This window comes from Pteronotus mesoamericanus, unplaced genomic scaffold (assembly GCF_021234165.1).
Source record: "Pteronotus mesoamericanus isolate MK-2021 breed Mesoamerican mustached bat unplaced genomic scaffold, CSHL_Meso_final contig_56, whole genome shotgun sequence".
In the NCBI taxonomy this organism is placed as follows: Eukaryota; Metazoa; Chordata; class Mammalia; order Chiroptera; family Mormoopidae; genus Pteronotus; species Pteronotus mesoamericanus.
In genome coordinates, this window is record NW_026555201.1 from 33213086 (window position 1) to 33231179 (window position 18094).

Below are 18094 nucleotides of genomic sequence, written 5' to 3' on the forward strand. Positions count from 1 at the left end.
TGGCCTAAGATTATGAACAACAATTTTCCAGCAAAATTAACTGACAACATCTGACCCTGAAAGAAGCATGTGAAAAATGCACCAATCCAGTCTCAAGCAGAATGGATAACAAAATGTATTTTTTGGTAATGTTCAAGCTTCAGGTCTTGGGAGGGAACTCAATTACCAACAAACTATTTTAATTAAAATTGCAACCCCAGTCAAAGGAAGCCACAATAAGATTCCTCCCCAAAATAAAAGACACCAAGAATAACAGTTTTGGCTGAGAATCTCAACTACTATGTTTACTGAGTTAGGGAATTCAACCCCATACAAAGAGGGTTAAATCTCAGTCCAAAAAGAGAAGTTGGGAATTGCTGTAACAGGCTGAGACATTCAGATTATTCATTCATAAAGCAAATGTATAATTTATGTGAATGGTGAAAATTACACTTAATATAAAATCATCAGATATGAAGGAAATGCATTTAAATGAAACATGGTTAACCTATTTACCTATACAAGACTTTGTATTTTAAGTCATCTTTAATCATTTTCCCTTCAGGTCACTACGTTGGTTTGGGACCTATGGAAGTGTAGTTCTTTAGTTTTGAACACTAGAATTCTAAGGCTTCCAAAATCAGACTGTAAAATCATCTAATGAATTCCTCTTCCCCTTTATAGGTGAAGTAAAACTCCACCTATAAAACCTATGAAAACAAAGAATCTACCTTACCGGACACCAGCAAATTTCCTGGATAATTTAGAGCCAAATCCAATAACCATTCCCATCACAATTTGGCTAACCATTGAGCACAGTAAATTGACCTATAAGACAATGTATATGGATTTTTAAAAACAGCATAATAATCCATCACTTAATATGAAAATGCATTAAACCAATGAGCTGTTGTTTTAGTCGTCATAATAACCACAGGTAATTAATGAGAGACTTAAAATTTATTAACAATTGCTCTAATTGCACAACAGATAAGCAAGGGTCTCAAATCTCCCCAATGTCAGTCAACCTGTTTGCTAATCATCCATCTTAATACTAGAGACTTGAAATTGTCCTGGCCAAACTTTCCATCTTCAAGCAGGTAAAATGTTATTGTTCTCATTTTACCCATTGTACTCTTACTGTAAACTCTTGCGAATTATAATTAAAGTCAAAGATTTGACTTTTTTCACCCTAAAAAACCATTTTTTCCCCATCCAATGGTGTCACTATCTTGCAACACTACTCTAAGGTACCTCTTGGAATTCTTGCAGTGTGAATCATTGTGTTAGAAAGTTCAATTATTTTTTGAGTTACCAACATTGTGATTAAATGATGTTTAGAGTACTCATCTTTATCTTTAATGCTTATTAAGAATAAGCATTATTTTGTAAATGCCAACAAGTATAATTTTCATCCTCTGGAAATTTAAACATTGTGATTAAATGATGTTTAGAGTACTCATCTTTATCTTTAATGCTTATTAAGAATAAGCATTATTTTGTAAATGCCAACAAGTATAATTTTCATCCTCTGGAAATTTAAAAGAAATCCATTCTGTCTTAACTAGAAATGTCCTTTACACATTGATGTAGAAAGGCAGCAAGAAAATTTAAGCAGTTTTGTCTATTATATATGATCCTTAATGTGTTTCCTTTGATACTTCAGTTCCCCATTGTTTACTGTTTAGGAATACTGATATTGATTCACTCTAAATAAAAGTGTTACAAACTGAAAAAAAATAATAAGCCAATATCCTATGATCTTTCAGAAACTGATCTCGATGTCTCTTCTTTTAGGACTGACATATACACAAGTTTCTCTAAGAGTAAAAAACATTTTGCTTGTTGATGAAGAGGGAACATTTGATGGGATGAATCTTAGTCTCAGAGAGATTCTTTTGAAATTCACTTAAAACAAAATTACTTCCTTTCTGAAACAGTGAAATGATGATAGTGTATGAAATGTGAAGAATAATCACTGTACAAATAATTAAAGTATCTTGGATTTCCAAATACTCTTAGCTCGATATATTGAGGAATAGTATTTTTAATGAAAGTTGAATTTGGCCCTGAGCTCAAAACATAATTATCCTAAGCTTAAGCTTCTACTCATTGATCATCCTCTGATTTCAATTCTGAAAAAGTAAATTTCAAATGGAATTAGTTTCTCTGGAAACATTCCTAAGATGCATTTAATGTTAGGCATCTGAAACAACACTGAAAGCTTATCTATTACAGATAACATAACATACCACATAAAATCTATCCTCAAAATCATTAATATGTTTGAGAACTCAATCTAGCCCATGAATATTATTCTCTAGAAAAATATGTTGTGAAACAAAGACTCTAACAGACAGACACTCCATTCTTTACTTAAATACAGTTAAATTCCTTAAGAAAGCAGATAAAAAGTCTTACTGCCATTTAAATCATGTTTATTTTATCCAGTCAGTTTTAAGAAAGAAGACCTGGATCACTCTAGAGATATTATAACATAAATTTCTATAAGCATCTTTGTAGCATGTGCTAGTCAAAAAGAAAGAGAGAGAGAGAGAGACTATTGACTCATGTATGCTTGTGAGGGTTATTTTATTTTTAGCAAAGAAAGTTAAGAATAGGTTTTTATATTTACATAATGTCTCTCAGACAAGCGTATAAGAAAACTTTGCAAACAACGTCTTGTTTTATTTCTCAATATTCACAGGTGGAAAGAAAAAAATCAAATCATACAATACTGTGCACATGAGAGAAATGAGGCAATCAGAAGTGATGTAAATTATTAAAGATACCTCCACTTCCTCAGCTTATTGCAAGGCAGAGTTTACCCTTGACATCGGGGGTTTGGAGATGTGAAATAGTAGTACATCTCAGGGCAAGGGAGAAACAAACTAGAAAGAGTGGCTCAGCGTTCCCTGAGGCTGCTGCTTGCCTGGTATCAGATGCAGGGTGTACTGGAGATTCCTGATGAAAACATCCCTGCCCAAGCCTTCCAGTTTTGCCCTCATACAGTTAACCTTTGACTTAAGCATCTGATCTTCCTGGAGTCTTCTTTTTTAAAAATAACTTTTTATTTTTTTAATTACAGTTGATATACAATATTATATTAATTTTGGGCATATGTACAGTTGAATATGGCTCAGCCATAAAAAAGAATGGATTTTACCAATGACAACAATAAGGATGGACCTAGAAGGTCATGTGCTTAGTGAAATAAGTGTCAGATAAAGAAAGACAAATGCCGTGTGATTTCACTTAAATGTGGAATCTGAAAACCAAAATAAACAAACAAACAAAACAGAAACCGACTCATAGATACAGAGAACATTTTTATGCTGGCCAGGTGGGAAAGAGGTTAGGGGAGGGTGTGAGAAGTGGGAAAGGGCTAAGAAATACAGACTGGTAGTTACAGAACAGTCAGAGAGATAAAAACTACTGCATAAGGAATGTAGTCAATAATGTTGTAGTATGTGTGTCTGGTGCCAAGTGGGTGCTGGATTTATTGGGGTGATCACTTTGTAAGTTATATAAATGTCTAACCACTACACTGCATTTTTCTTTTAAAGGGGGGCTCCTCCTCTGAGAAGGAGTTATCCAGAGACCTCCTCCTTGCATTCTTCCTTTCTTCATTATAGTTAATAGCGTAACTATTAATATCTCATATTTATAGAACATATTAGAATTTCCCAAACATATTACTGCTATTTAAACATTTTGCTTATTAAAGAAGAGGGAATTATATTATTTTATTTAGTTCACACAACCCTATGTGGTATCATATTTCCATTTTAGAAATAAGTGATTTCAAGGCTCAAAGAGCTTTTGCCCCTATGCAAAGCCCGCTAATCTCTCTTTAACAAGTGCCATTACATGTTCCAGCATTCCATTGATTCAATAAACACTCAGAGTTCCTACCATGAAATCATCAGTAAGACTAGGCCTGCTCCCTTCACCCACTGACCTTGGTCAGTTCCCTTGGACTATTAAACAAGGACAGCAATATCGGCACTACCTAATTCGCCAAGTAGAATAAAGCAATATAATTAATGTGGAAGTGATCTGAAAACTGCAAATAGAGCTATACACACTGGAGGTGTTGCTATTAGCAGCTCAGTGGGAATGAGTGTCAGATGGCCATTAAGTTGATAACTTGATAGAAGCCAAGGGCTGCTAAGGTTCTGAATAGAAGGAGTGCTGTTAAGGGGCAAGAAGGGGAGCAGCAAGAGCAAACTTCTTTCCGGCAGATTAAATCAGAGGTCTTTACTGGGTAAGTGATCTCCACAAGGAGCTCCAAAACATATTCCCACAAAGCCTAAGATAAGGGCAGGGCTGAGCAAAAGGAGTGTAGAATAAAAAACTGATTAAACACAGACCTAAATGTTCTAGCCAGGTTTCAGGTCTGAAAGAAACTGCCAAATTTAATGGGTTTAGAATTCAAACTTATTATCACACCAGGAAACAAAGGGGGACAAACATTAAAATCACTGTAATTCACCAACCATTCTAAGATCCTTTTTAGTTATATTTCCTTCATCCCTAAAATTGGGATTAATCAATGCAATAGTGGGTCATAACTGTCAATGGTCTGTTTTTCTTTTAAATATGTCAGGCAAACATGCATCTTCAAATTGACAGTGTATTAGATTAAATTATTTAAATAGGATATTTTCAATTATTTGCATTTAAGCTGCTTTGCAGTCCTGCAGCGTGACCATGCTGTCCTGGGTCTGCGATAGGACTTTAAGAAGGGACACACTTTGCCTAGCCTGAGGGTTAGCCTTTCCTTCACACACAAGCCTGGTGGCGGGGTTTGACAAGTCTACATCTACTATAGGAAGCAGCAGAAGGCTTTCTCTACCCAATGGCAAAGTGGCTGAGATCAGACCACCTCAGCTGTCCTCTGGTTACCTTCCTTAAAAAGTGGTTTGACTTCTTTTTGAAGTTCTGTAAACAATAAAGCTCCCATTACAGTCCTATACTTGCAGCTACCTGGATCTGTCTGCTTCTGCTTCAAGAAGACCATTCCAAGGCTGTGCTATGAGAAATACACTCAGAGTTTTAATGTCCTGGTTCATTTGCCCACTGTCATTGATGTGGCTCTAGCTCTCTCTTACCCTAGACTCTCAGAACTCAGCCTGACCCGTTTTCCAACCACAACAGAAAATTCATGGGCAGCCTGCCCAGCCTCATGGTTTACTTTCAGTAGCAACTTCTACAGCAAAAGCAACATTCATCTTCAAATCTTGCAATCTGAACCCAACACAATGCAACACAATTCTATAATGACGCACCAGCCCGGCTACCCAATGTATTTGGTATATAACAAAAACCTGTTGTAAAACACATAACCCTGTTTGCTCTGACATCAAAGAGCTTGTATAAAATATGATATTCACAAGGAAGAAAAGAGAACTTCTAAATCTCAGGCAGAATCAAAAGGAAATACATCAAGTTAAGAAAGAAAGAAAGAAAGAAAGAAAGAAAGAAAGAAAGAAAGAAAGAAAGAAAGAAAGAAAGAAAGAAAGAAAGAAAGAAGGAAAGAAAGATTAACCACACATAGGACTATGTGTGAGAAGTCCACGTAAAGATCAGCTAGAAGTCACTTTATTTTTTTCACATCAAAATCACTCCTAACACCATATTGTGACCATCAAGGCATTTGATGCCAGACTACAGTGCTGTCTCTCTCTCTCTCTCTCTCTCTCTCTCACACACACACACACACACACACACACACAGTTATCCTTCCTGAAAAGCTTAAACTGTGAATGAAAATTACAGTTTTGAATCAACAATAATTTAAGTGAATACAATAAATTACTTCATTCCCTTGAGTCTCATTTCTTTTTTCTTTTTCAAAATTTGATCCAAAGCTATCATAGGCCAAATTCCAAAAAGCCTTTCCTTGGGATACTACCTGAGCCCAAACTGGGAATTTATTGTCAAAATTCAATCCCAGTGTATTTCCTGGTACAGAAGAAATTGAAGTTCAGAACTCTGAAAGAAAACAAGGTCCATATCCATCATGTTATCTGCAGAAACCCCACACAAATGGGCTCCCAAAAGGCCAGTTAAACAAGAGACAAAAAACCAGTCAAGATATGCCTTGATAAGATCCTTAAAAATTATCTTTAATTAATGCCAAATATGAACAGATCATAAAGTGACAGAAGCAAGTAAAATTGCATAGATGAAAACTATGCGCTTCAATTAAGTTCTCAATTCATAACATTCAATGTCCTCTACCTGACATAGTAGACAGTGAGGGCAGGGGAATGCACAGTAGGTGAATGTGAGACACATCCTCAACTCAAGGGGTAAGCAACTGGCAAACTCAGGAAATACAAGAGTGCTTTTCCAGCTTGTTTGTTGTCCTGATGGTGCACTTGAAATTACTACTATTCAATTATTATTTTTAACCTTGGTAAGACTTTACCTTTACTGTTAGAGGTATGTCACCTAGAGTCCATGCTGACTACTAAGAGTTGCGGCATGACACAGTGCACTGAAGAGAGGAAAGCTATTTCTGCAAATTTGGAGAAGAGACAACTTTTGACCTGGAATATTTTGCAAGGGATTTTGTGGTTTGGTTTATTTTCTTTCCCTATACCATTTCTTCTTCCTCTCCGATACAGTCCAAAGCTTTTCTATATTCTTTGAAGTCTTTATCATAAACTCCTAGTTATCTCCTAAATGAAAATCACGGTGACCAGGGCTAAATTCCTTAAAGCTAATAGTCCTGAGGTCGTCAGGGCTTCACTGCTTACACACACACTGGACTTCCCAGGAAAGCCCATGATCATTTTGCCTGAGCACAGAGACTGGCATTTGATCCCATGACCTCTAAACCTCAAACCTATACCCTGAATGAGTTTGCACAGTGACCCAAGGTAATGGAACGGTTTTGTTTAACGCAGCTCCTGTTCACCTCTTTACAAAAAAGATAAATAATGTACATTCTTCTAAGGTTTACCTGAGTCATGCTGGACATGTTTGCATATACCCTGAAATTTCATAATATACATATGAGCACTAATACACCACATGGTGGATGCGAACCACCTCCTGAGATAGCAAGTCAACTTGGGTTGTGTCTGTTTTAAAAACTGGAGTTTGTTTGCCTTCTTGAAATAAACATAAACATCAAAAGACTTCATCCTTTTTTGAAAAAGTGGAAAGATAAAATGACTGTTTGGCAGTTTATATTCTTTCTAACAATTTTATACTATGGATGGTTACCACCCACCAATTCTCACCACTCCCAGGAATACGTCGTTCCTGGAAGAAAATGGGGAACTGCCTTCTGCTAATGTTCTCTCTCTTTCCTGTTCAATCTAGTCTACCAAACAAGGAAAATTCTATTGTAAAATTGTGAAAAAGCATGTGTTTGTAGGTCTTTTGTACTAAATGGGAGGGCTGGGAAACTATTTTTACTGACTCATCAAGTGTTAACCAATTTGAAAAATTTGTAACCAAACACAATGTGAAGAAGATCCTTTGTGGACTAAACCAAATTTCTACTTAAAAGAAATCTATTCCTCACTTACCATTTACATGTATTTTTAAAGAAACCTCTCAACTGAGTCAAGATTGTAATGTCACCGGTGCTTTGGTTCCACCACAGTGGAATCTAAACATACTGCACAGTTTTATTTTAAAGGAATGACTGTCCATTGGCCATACACCAGAAGAATTTGCTATTGGTTCATTTGATTTGGCTAGGCTAACTCACTAACACACTCCCAATGAACTGTTTTAACTGATAATTGGAACTCAACTCTCAAGGGGGAGCGAGGGAGGGCTGCGCACAGATGGGGAAGAAGAGATGCAAAAACAAAAAACCTTGCCTGGTGACAATCTGTCTTCTATAAATCTGAGGACAGAAGAAATAGAGGTCTTTGGTTTCTCTAATTCAGATCCCTTGAGGTGGGTTCCCCACTTCAGAGATTCTGGGATAGCTAACAGCTCTGGTGTGACCCAACCCTTCCACTGCCACCCTATTGAACTAGGGCCCCCAAATGCTGGAAGAGCTGAGCTATGGCTATCAGTGTGTCAGAAGTTTTCTCCTTCTGGAGAAAACAAGTGTTCAGGACATGAGCCATTAAAACGTAAGACCTAAAAGGGAATGAAAAGGTAAGAAGCCTGGTAAAATAAATATAAGTAAACCAAACGACAGTCATTCCTTAATAGGCAGTTTTGTTAAGTGCACCTTCAGGTCTACAAAACATTTCAACACATTACAGTGCAAGGGGTAAGAGCTTTGTGGAACTTCGCATGCCTATGCTACACAGATAATCCCTGTACTCCATTCTCTCTTACTTCGTTGCAGTGAGCTACAGATGGGTAAGCAGCATTCATTTTCTCCATACCACCCAAATTCATAACAACTCATCCCTAATGCCAGGCCGACTGCATGCATCACTTTTTCCTGTAATTCATGCAGAAGAATCACCAGTCCAGCATCTAACTAGGAGAAGTATACCAGGTAGCCAAAGTCCATCTCATAAGTCTTGGTCCCGTTTTCTGATCCTCTGACCCATCCATCCCACAGTACTGAGTGGATTATTGCTGTTGACAGAGTGCAGCGTTTCGAGCTCTGTGTCCTGACCTCAGAGTCTAAATAAAAGATCAAGATATCCTGGAAATTTAGGAGAGGCTGGCATTTTTTTTTCCCAACTGGGGACTTTTAAGCAGGTAGGAAAGGAATAGCCAAGATGAGTCAAAGTTCAAAAGAGAAGGAAACATCACAAGGGAGGGTTTACACCTGTGGTCAGATGTGTGCAGTCCTTGGCTCCTTGTCTTCCATGATGTTACATTAGTCTTACAGATTTACAGAAGCAGCACAGGAAAATAAAACATCCATGTTCTTTCTTTCAACTGAGTCAGCCAGCCTGGGTGTTTGTTACTCTAGTTTCTTGGTTTATTGCCTCACTGTTAGCTCTAGGACAGGGTAGGGGAAAAGATAGGAGTAATAGGGAAGATTTCCAGAAGAAGCAGGGCAGGAATGGAAGGTGTCCAGCAACAGGCAGCCACATGCTAAGTGCAGAATGAAGATTCCCCACTTGGTGTCCTTAAAAAGGCAGTGAGTGCCATTCCATTGGTGGATAGCTGCTGGGCCCCAGCGACATGTGTTATGTGGCATTCTTTCAGCTAGGCAGGTACAGAGTCCCAGCTGTTCTCTGGGCTGGGTGCCAGGAGCAGCAGAAGTGAGATGCTCAGCCTTTGAGGTGACTGCCATGTGGGAAGATCATAGGAGCATCGTAGGAAATATCTGAAGGGAATGGACCCCTAGGAGGGAGGGCCTAGGAAAAGTAATATGAACTGAGTGTTCCCATGTTCACAATGATACCTAGAAAGATCAGACTGTCAGAGATCTGCAAAGTGCTGTTGCTAACAGAGGAGGCATACAGTAATGTGCAAGAAACACTACACTGGACTCGAGGAAGCCCTGAATGTCCAGAATGGCCCTCGATAGGAAACAAATTCCCAAAAAGTTTATCTTGGCTTCTGATGGAGAAGAGGAAATAAACAAGTTCATGTCCAGTTCAAAGCTGGGTCTCAGGTCCCAGGTTACATCCCACATCAGGCTGCCAAAGGGACTCAGTCCAGTGGATGGCCAGAGAAACAGTACCCTCCTGGATCTCTCCTCTCCAGGGTTCAGGATGGTGTGGTCTTCTCACAGTGGTGAAGTGAGACAGTGGGGATGGAAAAAGAAAAAGCAAAATATCTGTGCCCCAACCCTTCCTTCCTTTGTTACATAACTTCTCAGCTGTGTTAATGGAGGCACTTTCTACAGTTCACTGTGGGTACAGGATAAAGGCACTAAGCAACTATTAAATCAATTGGTTAAGTTTCTTTAGGGTGACTCAAGGGAAGGATCAAAGTCTCTATGGACTTCAAATCATAACTGCAAAAAAGAAATCAGCTCTGCTTTGGATGCATACAATAGATAAACATTTTCATTTACATCTTAAGAATGCACCAAAAACATGCAGTATTGCACCTTTTTTTGTTTGTTTGTTTGCTTGTTTGTTTTGCTTGTGTTTATCTTCAGCTAGAAATAATACTTGTTCTTAGGTGTTGCTATATATACCTTGATGATTTATTTAGTTTTCCATATAGCTTCCCTTGAAGGGATGGTCATATTGGTCCTCTCTCTGCCTATACCTGCACAGAAACCCAACATTTCCCTGAGCAAAGGCAGGAAAATTGACAAAGTGCCCCCCACCCCCACCCCCCCATTATTTCTTTGGGCCTGTCATCCCACAAACTTGTAGTTTTTATTATTTTTAATTTTTTTTTACTGAAATCATGCATTAATTAATTCAAGGTACACCTTAATCAAATAGGCCATAATGCTGAATAAGAACATGCTTTGAGCTCCAAAAAGTTATTGTTCCCATCTGACTAACATATGCACTTAAATACAGTACTTTATTTATTAATAAAATAGTTAATAAATAAAGGAGTGCACTTTTGGTGAATGCAAATGAAAAAGGATCTATTTTTTAGAAGAGTCAATTCAAACATAAGCTTATCCCCTATTGTCTGAGTTAATGTTCTCAGCATGCGTTTATAAAATAAATTATTATCAGAATCAAACATGCTTACATTTAACTCCATTTGTGCTCTCTTGCAATAAGGAGGCTAAGGTTTTATGTCCAGTTCTGGAGGCCATGGGTCAGGGTACAGGACTGGTGAGAAAAGACCTGTGTCGGGCTCACCTGCAGTTGAGAAACGTAGCAGCACTGCAGATGAATCAATTAATTTAATTCAGTATCTTTTTCTTAGAGAATAGTTGGAATAGGAGGAGAATGGGACTGAAGGAGAATCACTAAAGACCAGGACCAGCATCAGATTGCTAAGGTGTTTTGTGAACCATTCTTAAGTAATTTTGTTTGCTTTTTCTTTTTAACTTACAATATGCAGTTCAGTTGATCAAAATGAAAAACATTTGCTCGTTGCCCATTTTGGCTGGCATATCATGTTACATATCGTTAGATGTACTGTCTTAATGTGCTGTGCAGTTTACAAAGATTTTATATTGGAATCCCATGCAACTTTTAATTTTATATTTCTAGGTCATCATCTGGGTTTTAGTTAGAAGAAAAAAGTTAAAGAAGTCCAAGGATTACAAATGTTTCAGTAGGGGGAAGCATATGAATCTTAGTTTACCTAGACTAGCTTATGGATTGAATTTGTTTTAAACCAATTTTATAAAATACACTTTCTTTGTCCATTTTTAATAAAATGAAAATAGATTCTTTTTATTTTCATGGATCTTGAAAACTTCTGGTTGGCCACCCCCAAAATCCACAATGCAACAATGCATTGACAGTGAAATAGAGCATTCAAAGACTAGCAAAGTATCAACAAAGAGTGACATGGGTCACTAGGGTTCCTGTTTTGTTTTTAAGTCTTTCAAGCTGCTAAGTGGGGCGTTTTTGTTCACTTGGCTCTTTAAACATCGGTCAGTAGTTTGCTCTTATTAATGCAGTTTTGGTTAGCTGTGGTGCAATTGCCAGTTCTGATATTGGCCTGTCTATAATGGCCTATGCTATTATTCATATCCTCTTCGATCTCCATGTACTCAGATTTGCTGAGAGTAGAAGAGCTGCGCCGACTGAGGTCACTGTCAGAGGCTAAATTAGGGGAGCTAACGTGGAGCAACTGAGCCTGCTCTTCCCCCTCAGTTTCTCGGTGGTAGAAATAGTTGAAATTGGACACAATGACAGGTACGGGCAGGGCAATTGTCAGCACACCAGCAATGGCACACAAGGAGCCCACGATCTTGCCTCCAATTGTCACAGGGTACATGTCACCGTATCCTACAGTGGTCATGGACACCACCGCCCACCAGAAAGCATCGGGGATACTGGAGAAGTGCGACTCAGCTTCTTCCGCCTCGGCAAAGTACACTGCGCTAGAAAACAGTATGACCCCAATAAAGAGGAAAAAGATGAGCAACCCTAGCTCTCTCATACTAGCTTTGAGGGTCTGGCCCAGGATCTGGAGGCCCTTAGAGTGGCGGGAGAGTTTGAAGATTCTAAAAACCCTTACCAACCGGATGACCCGGAGGATGGCCAGCGACGTGGCCTGCTCGCCCTTCTGATTCCCCTCCTGCTCAGCTATCTCGGTGCCTAGGGTGATGAAATAAGGGATAATGGCCACGATGTCGATGAAGTTCATGATGTTTTTGAAGAAGTCCGTCTTGCTGGGGCAGGCAAAGAAGCGCACCACCAGCTCAAAGGAGAACCAGATGATGCACAGGGTTTCCACGATGAAGAAGGGGTCCGTGAAGATGTTGGAAGTGTAGATAACCGTGGTGTTGTCAATGCGGTGGACGGTGCCTGTGAAGTCCTTGTCATCCTTCAGCTCGGGTAGAGTCTCCAGGCAAAAGATGACAATGGAGATGAGGATGACCATAACGGAAACGATGGCGATGACTCGGGCAGGCCCAGAGCTCTCAGGGTACTCGAAGAGCAGCCACACCTGACGCTGGTATTCCTTCTCGGGCAGGGGGCGCTCCTCCTCCTTGATGAAGCCCTCGTCCTCCCGGAACTTCTCCATGGCCTCCTCGCCCAGCTCGTAAAATTTGATCTCCTCGGAGAACATGTCCAGGGGCACGTTGACCGGCCTCCGCAGCCGGCCCCCCGACTGGTAGTAGTAGAGGATGGCGTCGAAGCTGGGCCGGTTGCGGTCGAAGAAGTACTCGTTCCTCAGGGGGTCAAAGTAGCGCATGCGTTTCTTAGGGTTGCCCAGCAGCGTGTTGGGGAACTGTGCCAGGGTCTTGAGCTGTGTCTCGAAGCGCAGCCCGGAGATATTGATCACCACGCGTTCGCAGCACTCGTGGTCGTCGTGGTCTGCCGGCCGGGGGTAGCTGCCATCCTGGGGGTGGCCCGGGGCAGCCGACGCCTCGTCCACGTTCTCCCCAGACATCACCGTCATGGTGGAAGCCGGGTGTAGGGGTGAGAGACTAGGAGAGGGCCCCGCGGGGGGAAGGACGGAGAGAGGAGAGGTGGGGGGGACTCAAGCTCCCCCCCACCCTAATGCAAGTCTCCCCCACGCTCAGGGAGGAAGGGGCTTCAAAGCGAGCAGGTGAAGAGATCTGCGACTTCGCTTCCGGTTCCCTTCCCTTTCACCCTGCCTTCTGCTGAGTTTGGAATACCCCTCGCCTGCAGCCCAGGGTGCAGCCTTTTTTGCCAAAGGTTGGGATGGTGGGAGGGTTGGAGTTCCGTTCTGCCCCGAGGTGCCTTAACGCAGTGCCGTTCTAAAGGGCCGGGCCATCTTTTCGGGGGTCACCCGGGCCTCCCCTTCCCTCCGAGAGCCCCCTCGCCTGGCACCCCCTCTGCTTCTCCTAGGCTCTCCCCCCTCCTACCCCTCTTCGCCTGCTGCCTTCTAAGCTCCCACCAGGGCGATCGATGGACGCTGCAGAGAAATAGAAAGTGATACGGGAGTAGAAAATCAGAAGCATTCAGATGGGACGGACCTACAGACACTGAAGAGCACAGACTTCTAGCTTTTTAAGAAAGCACTGGACTTTTTTGCTGGACATACACACAGACAGACACAGGCAGACACCCGGAAATCCAAGTTTGGGGCTCTCCCATCCCACTTTTCCCAATGCCCAGCAGCCGATCTGTTTACAACTTCGTTTAACTAGAGATCGGAAAAGCGCCGAGAGACGCCGGGGCAGCTCCAGGTCCCAGGCAGCAACCCACACCCTCAGCTTCCCCCACCCACCGCCCCACCCCGCCTTCTGCAGCCCTGAGCTGGGGAGCCCCTTACCTGGCCGGCTGGCTTGGTGCAGGGGCGGTGCTGAGTCGGCCGAGAGCCGAAGTCGAGTGCGGCAGGTCGCTTTTGCAGTGGACCCGGGCGAGAGCCGCGGCAGCCGCCGCAGCAGCATCCGAGGGGCGCCAGGGCAAATGCGCCGCCCTCGCTCCCTCGTCCTACGCCCCTTCAATTGGACGATCGCCTTTCTGAGCAACTACGAGGGAAATGTCCATTCCCTATCCCCATTCTCACCCGTGGCCAGCAACCTGGAGACGCGGTCCTCTCTCTGGTGCAGGGAGATCCGGAGGATGCGGGGCGGAAAAGCAAAATGCCACCCTCTCTCGAAGCTCTGAAGCAAATGACGATAAACAGCACTCTCGCCCCCTCCGAACACTGTGGGAGCCCTTGATTCGATCCCGATGGAGGCGGGCGAGCAAAAGCGTAGGTCTACATGGTTCTCGGGTGTCCTCCGCTTCTCGCAACCTCGCGTGGACCTCGCCAAGGCAGCGCGGCGCGTCGGGAGCTGTTAGGAGCGCCGAGTGGGGCAGGGTGCGTGCGGTGGCCCGTCCGCCCGGTACATTTCTGGCGGCTGCAAGATCAGCAGAAACCTGAGAAAGCGCCTGGAATGCAGAGCTGCGATTGGCCCACCCGGGCGTGGGTTGGGGAGGGCGGGGGAGGGCAGGAGAGAGGAGGTAGATGGAAAATATGAGGGGGTGGTTCCACAGAGGGGGGTTGGCATTTGGTTCCCACCGTTGCCAGCACAGCTTTTTCCTTCTGCTAGAAAAGCCGACCACCAATTTTACTTCCCTGTGGTCCACAGGCCCGCACACGCACGGTCCCTGGCCGCGACCTTCCCCGGGAATTTCCCATTTCAAATGGTCAGGTCCGACGCAATGCAGGCGGTGATGTTCCTGGCAAAACTCCGATGGGGTTGCGTTTTTGCAGTCCTACAATAATCCGCTTCGGTCGCCACGTACGGCATGCCATCTCACCCCTCCCGCAGGAGACTCTTTGCAGAGCCTACCCAGCTTCTCCCCGCCGGACTTGGAGAAATACGGACTGTGGGTAGAGCTCTGCAGTTGAGGATCACCTGGGTTTGTTTTATGAAGTGTTGCTGCGAGGCGGTGGTGCTAAGAGTCTGTCCCTCTTTGACCTACGATGGGACTTGGAAGTTTTCTTAGGATCAGATTATTTTGAAATATGGGCAACAACCAAAGCCTTCGTGGGTTTGTGGGGTTGTCTGCCAACTTGGTGCTAATTGGGATTAATCTGAGAAGCAAGTCGCCTGCCCACGTCCCACCTATGTTCCTTCTCCCTCAGTTCCTTTTCCCGGCCTAGTGCCTCCACAGGCCACTTGCCAGGCTTGCAACTTCGTCGGGAAAGGGTCTGCACAGAGGGGCGAGCAGCACGAGCCAGGGTGTGCGTGCTGCACCGAGTGCGGTTCTAGCGGTGCCCCCAGGGGCTTTGCGCCTCGGCGGGTGCAGCGCGAGAGCCTGCAGCCATCAGCGCGGGTACTTAACGGCCGCGGAGTCCCAAAGGAGGCTGCTGGAGCCCGGAGTCGCCGCTGATTGGTTCCGCCCGAGGCGTTGGACCACCCCTTCGCACCACAGCGAATCTTGCTGCCTCCTGCCTACAACACCCACCTCTTTGATCAAAGCCAGTGACTGCATACTTCTGTGACTAGTAGAAAGCAGGGGCCTCGGCGGGGTTGCCCAGGCAATACAATAATCCTGGGTACGGAAATAGTTAAGTTCCTCCTGCAGATTTAGACTCCAGCCTTTCTTTCAAAAACAAAAACGAAAACAAAAAAAAAAAAAAAAAAAAAATTTGTTCCCTCCGCTTTCCTTTTAGAAGCAATGAGTTCTCTCAAACTCCTCTTTCCCATGCAAAGCTCTGCCCTTTCTCCACCTTCAACACACTTCTCCTATCCCACTAATTCTGCCTTCCTGTACTACTGCTTTATTGATAAATAAATAATAAAATATAAATCTCTGCGCCGAAATAGTGTCAAATTTCTTGTTTTTGCTGCTCCTGCGATGGCAGCTGCGGGTGTTACAGCCCTATGAGAAATACCCCTAGTAGACCTCTCAAACATTTTCTGACCATGCCCTAGCAATCCTGGACTTCCTACCCTTCTCCTGTACCTCCCTCTCCCTTCTTTTAAACGTCTCTACGACCTATGACCTTCATCTCCTTGGCCTCATGTGGATGCACTTGCCCTGATTCAGCATTTGGCTATTGCCTTGTGCGAAGAGATTCGCTGACTGGGTGGGATCCCAGGTTCCCAAATTCAGGGCTTTATTAGGGAACATAATAAGATCAGGTGGTTTTCAACATCCCTAGCAGATGTGTTTAGAGCAGGGCTGGACCTCTAAGCTACTGGAAGAAAGTTGTTGATCTGGGAACTCGTCATTCTTGATGTGAGCCTACCATTGGTAAGGGTCTGAACATACATTCATTCATTCATTCAATAAATATTTGCTCAGCCCCAGCTGTGTGTCAGACATCTTGTAGTATGGGAGACACAGTAATAACTAAGACACAGGAGGCCTCAGACCTCCCGTAGCTCATATTCTCCTGGGAGAAACAGACAGTGAACAAATAAGCCACACATAATGTTAGATAAAGAAAAATAAGAAGAGATAGAGACTGACTCATATAGATTTACATGGCTAGGAAGGGACTCTTGTAGAGGTAACATTTCAACAAGGAATTTCAAGGAGAGAGCAAGGAACAGGAAGATCAGAATGACAGCTGTAAGAGACAGTGCAAAGGTCCTAAGGAAGGTACAAGCTTAGCATATTCGGGAAGCAAAAGAGGGCCAGTACAGCTGGAAAGGAGTGAATGGGACAGGATGTTGTAGAAGGTAGGTCAAAAAAGTAGTCAGGGGCTAGATCATGCAGGGCATCTTAAGCTGCTGTACGAATATTTTATTTTATTCTGAATGCAATGGAAGATGTTGGAGAACTTGGACCCATAAGGTAATTTTATATGATTTGCTATTTTTAAAGATTACTCTGGATACTGGAAACAAGGCATGAGGTTGGAGGTTATTAAGTAGCACAGGCAATGATAGCTTAAATAAGGAAGATAGTGGTAGGCTAATGAGAAGGGATTGGCATAGGATTATATTTTAAAAATAGAGATGGCAGGATTTGGGATGTGGGGGAACGAAATGTTTCAAGAATGCCTCCTAAGTTTGTAGCCTTAGTAACTAGGTAGATGATGATGTCATTTATTGGAGGAGTGGATTGGACAGCCAGAATATGAGTTATCCAAAATCTGGTATCTTGAGTGTCTTGGTTATTACTGAATTGGGCAGTTAAAGATCCCCCTGAGATTGTCTCTGCCTCTCCATTTTTCTTGCCTCTGGCCACTTGCACTGCCTCAGCTGTTGCTGAAACAGCCAGCTTTGTGTGGGCAACAGAGTTCTGCTTCTGAGGTTGACCACCCTGCAATGAGTGGAATCTGGATTCCTCAGGACCGCAAAAAACTCCAGGTGAAAAACACAGTCATGTGGAGGCATTAACTCAATGGACCAGTGGGAGTTTGCCCAGAAGGAGGTATGAGATAGGTTGAAGCCTATAGATAAATTCCCTCTCCCTTTATTCTTTTCAGGCATAAGCAACCACATGGTCTAGTGACAGTGCTTCATCTCTTTGTGGCTCATGAAGCAGTAACAAGCTTAGTAACTTATCACCTTCTATTTGCACACTATTGTTCTTTACCTCACTTTTCTTTTCCCTTACTCTCAGTTCCCCCGGTATTATACCTGGCATTAAAGTATAAGTCCTATCTCAGGTTCTATTTTCTAGGGAACCTGAGGTGAGGCAGAGGGAATCCAAACTTTAGTTTGATACCTATTAAGTCTGAGCTATCTGTCAAAAATCTTAATGATGAGGTTAATAGGATGTTGGGCATATGAGCCTCGAGTTCAGAGGACTGGGTAGATCAGGATTTGGCAGTGTAGACACTGTTCACATTTGGGGGGGATGCTTTTTGGTTGTGGAGGGCATTTTTGTTTTGTTGTCCAGTTCATTTTAGGATGTTCAGCAGCATCCCTGGCCTCTACCCCTAGCTGACAGTAGCACCTGCTCCCCGTTGTGACAGCAAAAATGTCTTCAGACATTGTCAAATGTCTCCTGGGGGGCAAAATCATCTCCACTGGGAACCACTGGGATAGATGGTAGTTAAGCTAGAGTATTGAACTACAGCACTTGGCATGAGGTAGGAAAAGAAGCGGAAATGTTCAGAGATTGCAGCTCAGGATGTCCTAATTTTTAGAGGCCAATGAAAGAAGGAAGAGCCAGCAAAGGGGACCAAGAAAGAGTGACTAAGAAGG

General features: G+C 42.9%; 1 protein-coding gene across 1 annotated transcript; it reads right to left on the reverse strand.

Moving 5' to 3' along the window:
• Positions 1-10315: 10315 nt before the first annotated feature.
• Positions 10316-14318, reverse strand: KCNA1 (potassium voltage-gated channel subfamily A member 1). The gene is made up of 2 exons (XM_054580222.1): positions 13768-14318; positions 10316-13407 (listed from the first exon to the last, which is right to left on the reverse strand). The coding sequence occupies exon 2, from the start codon at positions 12925-12927 to the stop codon at positions 11440-11442; it is 1488 nt and encodes a 495-aa protein (XP_054436197.1). The 5' UTR covers positions 12928-13407; positions 13768-14318; the 3' UTR covers positions 10316-11439.
• Between the last annotated feature and the right edge of the window lie 3776 nt (positions 14319-18094).

What these genes read in the sequence shown, in the direction of transcription:
- KCNA1 (XM_054580222.1), bottom strand. Translation starts at nt 12,927, where the DNA reads ATGACGGTGATGTCTGGGGAGAACGTGGACGAGGCGTCGGCTGCCCCG.